We start from the raw sequence: 4,742 nt of genomic DNA on the forward strand, positions 1-4,742 counted from the left end.
ATGCACAAACAAACTATGAAAACCGATTCGCGACGGAAAAAATACGAGCCATGGTGATGATAAGTGACAAAAAGCGAGATAAACCAAAAAACTTATATACAAGACCATAGAAACGGCATTAAAAATTCTTCATTAAGGCAGATATGCAGAAGGCCTAGAGACTAATCCACGTTATAAAACCTGATGGAGTAATGAGACCATATCATTAATTGAATAGGGATAAGTGAGTCTTTTCACAAATGAAAGTGACATATATAGATAGAATAAATAGATATATATATATATATATATATATATATAAATCCCGACCCGTCCCGATTCCCATCCCGATCCCGTCCCGAAAGTTTTCCGACTCGAAATTTTTCCGACCCGAGTGGTCGGAATTTTTTCCGACCCGATTAATTTCGGGATCGGGATAGGCTACTTTTTCCGACGGGATTTCCGACCCGGCCCGAATATAAAAATAATATTTTTATAATAATATTTTTTAATTAAAAAATAATTTTTTAAAATTTTATGTTTTAATATTAATGTTTTTTTATAATTATATACCATATAATTTTTTTTATATTTATCTTTTTTAATATTAAAATTGAGTTATAAATTTTTATTTTGTTTTTTTATTATTATAAATAGTTATATGTTTTTTTTATTAATTAAGTAGTTGTTTTAGTTTATTTGTAATGCACTAACAAAATATTTTAGTTTTTTAATGGTTATATAAAAAAAAATTTTAATTTATTTGTAATATATATTTTTTTCATAATTTTTTTTAAAAAATATTTACATATTATTTTTTTAAAAAAAATATTATTCAGAATTACTATCTTCGAACTAAACATTCGGTGTCGGGACCGAAATCGAGTAAGGAACTCGGGACGGGTCTAAGCCTAGCTAGCGAATCTGTCATTCTTTAAGAAGAAGTCTATCCCAGATCTTCTCATTCCTCAGATATGCTTTTCCATCTTTCTTGGTTTCTATTTTTGTATGGGAAAACACAGACTTCTGTTGACTGTCCAGTGAAAGAGACAATAAATGTGTGAGATCTGAGCAGCTACTTCTGTTTCAGGTGATTTCCCATCTCATTTTCGTTAAGTTTTGATGCCAAAGGAAGTTTCTTGGTGTGGAATTCATCAATCCCATTATGTATCCAGGAGTATTGAATGATTTTTTTTTTTCTGGAGAAATTTCTCTGTTTGATTCTTGGTTATCGCGCATTGAGCACTTGTTAGCTCTGGAGTGAGTTGTTGTGTTTGTGTTTGTGTTTGGGAGAACCAAAGTTGAAAACTGTTGATGACTAGGTGGCATTGCTTGAACATTCACGCCTGGACATGATGAAATTTGTTACTAGAAGAAATCTTGGTATTTAGATGTTTAGATTTGGTGATTTGCCAATGTGTTTTTGTCGGTGCCTCTCAAATATTTACATTTATGGCCTCGATAAATGTTTGCTCTTTGACAATTCATTTCCCTATATATCATCTAGTTACAATTCGTTGGACCAATTTTGGGAGCAATGCTTAAAGTTACACTAGAAGTTAACAGTGCAATTCCACTATTTTATATGGTACATTTGTGAAAGCTCCACGTTCTGATTGTTGTGCCGGCAATTGTCGCTTTTTGACAATGATATTGACAATTTTGATACGTAGTAGTCCTTTGACTGAATCTTGGGTGTTGAAAAATTTAATGGATTAGGCAACTGACTTGGCTAGCCTGGCTGAATCTGTCTGCCAAGTATGAAATCTTGGAATAATTTGTCTTTTAGTTTGTTTGTTCTGTTTGTCAAGTATAGATGCCACTGCTTGTGAATTCACATTCGGACACGATTGAATCTGCTTGGGAAGTATGAAATCTTGGAATAATTTCTAGTGCTAAAGTTTTGGTTCTGCTGCTGATTATATTTGAAATTCAGATACAGTCCTTGGACCAAATCTTACCTGACTAAAAAAATTATATGAAGGGGGAGACTGGCTGCTAGCCTGGCTTGATGTACTTGGGATGTTTGAAAGCTTTTTAGTATGTTTGTTTGTTCTGTTTGCAGCGTGTAGTGCTTGAGGAATGATAAAAAGATGGGAAGCAAAAAAAGTTGGTTTTCTTCAGTGAAGAAGGTTCTCAGCCCTGATTCAGAAGGGAAAAAAGCTGAGGTTCCTAATTTCAAACAAATTGGATTGGCTAATATGATGGCTGGTTTATAAATGGCAACTCTATTGATTTTTATTATGGTTTTTAATTATTCAGAGAGCGAATAAATCAAAGAAGAAATGGTTTAGGAAAGAAAAGCCATCGGTTTCGGATTCTCAAAATCCAGGGACTGTTGAAGTATCTTATCCTCATCCTCTTCCGCCATTAGAAGATGTGAAGCTGACGGAGTTGGAGGATGAACCTACAAAACATGCTTATGATATAGCAGTTGTTACTGCAGCAGCCCATGATGAGGATGTAGCTGCTGCACCAGTAACTCCTGAGATATCTCAACCTCGTGCTGTGGCTAGATTCGCCGGAAAATCCAAAGAGGAAGTGGCGGCAATCAGAATTCAGACAGCATTCCGTGGTTACCTGGTATAGTTTGATAATACAGAGGGATACAACATATTTGCTGTAGAATCTTGAATAAAAAAATTTGGTGTTGCTTTATTTCCATATTGAAAAATTTATTAAATTAGTTAATGTTAGAATCAAGTTTTTAATGGGGTTGCTAACCATTAGGCGAGGAGGGCATTGCGAGCTCTAAGAGGACTAGTCAGACTGAAATCACTTGTTGATGGGCCGATTGTGAAGCGTCAAACAGCTAACACTCTGAAATGCATGCAAGCTCTTTCTCGTGTCCAATCTCAGATTCAATCAAGACGGATCAGGATGTTAGAAGAGAATCGAGCGCTGCAGAGACAGCTCCTGCAGAAACGTGCTAAAGAACTGGAGAGCTTGAAAGTTGGTTTATTTTACTAATATTATTTTCAATTTGTATTTAAGACTGGTTCCTATCATGCGTTTTATTTAGCTTGGGGGTGGGGTGGTGTTCATGTGGAATTCTAGAATTCAACTTGGCCGCCATTCGATTATGATGTGAAAAATTGGTGTCAATCATAGTTATGCTTCGTACTTATTGATGTTTCTACAGATGGGAGAGGAATGGGATCACAGTCTACAGTCAAAAGAACAAATAGAGGCAAGCTTGCTCCACAAGTACGAAGCTGCTATGAGGCGAGAAAGAGCATTGGCTTATTCATACACTCATCAGGTACTCACTTTTATCTCCATCCACCCGTGATGTGTAACTTCAGGAATTTAACCTTTCTTTGACAAGGATTTTGATATATGACCTATTCGATTTTATACTTCGTTTTTAGGCATTGTCTTAAACATAGTACCACTCATTTTTTTACAAATGAATAGGTCACGAATTAAGAGAAAAGTTGAAGAGATATAAATAATTTTTTTTTACCAGGGTCATGTATAAACTAATCCCGTTGCTACACCCTTTTCAAGCTGAAGAAGACACTATAAATAATGCATTTGAAACATTACACACTTCTGTAAATGTTTGATTGCATCAGAAATTTTACAATTCTGTTTACTCGTCGACATGTGAACTGAGCAGCAAATGTGGAAGAAGTCGGCAAGATCTTCAAATTTACTTTTCATGGACCCTACTAATCCTCACTGGGGTTGGAGCTGGTTAGAACGATGGATGGCTGCTCGGCCATTGGAAACTCAAAGTTCGACAGAGAAGGATAATAACAGTGATTCCATATCGACAAAAAATGCTATCCCACGAACTAGTCAAGGAGAAATTACAAAATCTTTTGCGCGTCACCTACTAATTTCTGAAAATCCATCTTCACCAGTTTACCAAAAGCCACCTTCTAGCTACCAGTCACCTGGAACTCCCACTCCTCCAAAGGCAGCTCCATCTTCGGTGGCAGCAAGAAAATTGAAGCCCGCAAGCCCAAGAGGAAGTGCTTTAAGTCAAGAAGATGATTCAAGAAGCATTCTTAGCTTGCAATCCGAGCGTAATCGGAGGCATAGTATTGCTGGTTCATCAGTAAGAGATGATGAAAGCATGGGAAGCTCGATGTCAGTCCCAAGTTACATGGCATCCACTCATTCGGCGAAGGCAAAGTCCAAGTTGCCAAGTCCATTGGGAATGGAAAATGGAAATACTCCAGAGAAGGGATCTGTGAAGAAACGGCTCTCATTTCCGCCATCACCTGGCCGACCCAGGCGGCATTCTGGGCCTCCGAAGGTCGACACAAGTACCATTTCTGTCAATGCTGTGAGTGAAGTGGCCAATTAATGTAAAGTCCAAGTTTGGAGGCCAAGAAGAAAAAAGGAAGTTAACAATTTATATCATTTGTAATGTTCCACTTGATATTTATTCATTCGAGGGCTTGGCTTGGGAAAGTTTTATTCAGTGTCGAGTGAACCCTTTTTTCTATATTTTTTATATTTGTTCTTCTCTTACTCTTGTAATATTGTTAACGTTGAGAAATATTTTACAGACATAATTATTGAGTGATCATTGTGAAAATTTCATTTGCTTTGTGTGGTCATTACTAAATGTTTTATTGATTTATATCTAATCATATAAATACCATCAATTTATTAGGATGAATACATTAAATTCAGTTAATTCCCTGTAATGTTTTGAGAATAATAATTTAAATCCTAAAATAATAATTATAATGTTATTGATAGGCCTTGATATATAGCATTACAACTACAACTTTGATACGAATATA

At 35.8% G+C, this 4,742-nt stretch overlaps 1 protein-coding gene across 2 annotated transcripts; it reads left to right on the plus strand.

Annotated features, from left to right (window-relative positions):
* The first annotated feature begins 843 nt into the window (after nucleotides 1–843).
* On the plus strand, nucleotides 844–4,410 carry LOC140864020 (protein IQ-DOMAIN 2-like). 2 transcript variants are annotated; one of them, XM_073267896.1, is made up of 6 exons: nucleotides 844–1,069; nucleotides 2,045–2,147; nucleotides 2,242–2,562; nucleotides 2,710–2,931; nucleotides 3,122–3,241; nucleotides 3,602–4,410. In XM_073267896.1, the coding sequence occupies exons 2-6, from the start codon at nucleotides 2,073–2,075 to the stop codon at nucleotides 4,295–4,297; spliced, it is 1,434 nt and encodes a 477-aa protein (XP_073123997.1). In that variant the 5' UTR covers nucleotides 844–1,069; nucleotides 2,045–2,072; the 3' UTR covers nucleotides 4,298–4,410. The 2 variants fall into 2 exon arrangements, with proteins under 2 accessions (XP_073123997.1, XP_073123998.1); XM_073267897.1 differs by having other exon boundaries at nucleotides 2,060–2,147.
* The last annotated feature ends 332 nt before the right edge of the window (nucleotides 4,411–4,742 follow it).

The sequence above is a fragment of the Henckelia pumila genome, chromosome 4, assembly GCF_033568475.1.
Source record: "Henckelia pumila isolate YLH828 chromosome 4, ASM3356847v2, whole genome shotgun sequence".
Classification (NCBI taxonomy): Eukaryota; Viridiplantae; Streptophyta; class Magnoliopsida; order Lamiales; family Gesneriaceae; genus Henckelia; species Henckelia pumila.

Coding starts and splice junctions, on each gene's coding strand:
- LOC140864020 (XM_073267896.1), top strand. CDS start 2,073: ATGGGAAGCAAAAAAAGTTGGTTTTCTTCAGTGAAGAAGGTTCTCAGC. Junction 2,563..2,709: donor CAGCATTCCGTGGTTACCTG/GTATAGTTTGAT, acceptor GCTAACCATTAG/GCGAGGAGGGCATTGCGAGC. Junction 2,932..3,121: donor AAGAACTGGAGAGCTTGAAA/GTTGGTTTATTT, acceptor ATGTTTCTACAG/ATGGGAGAGGAATGGGATCA.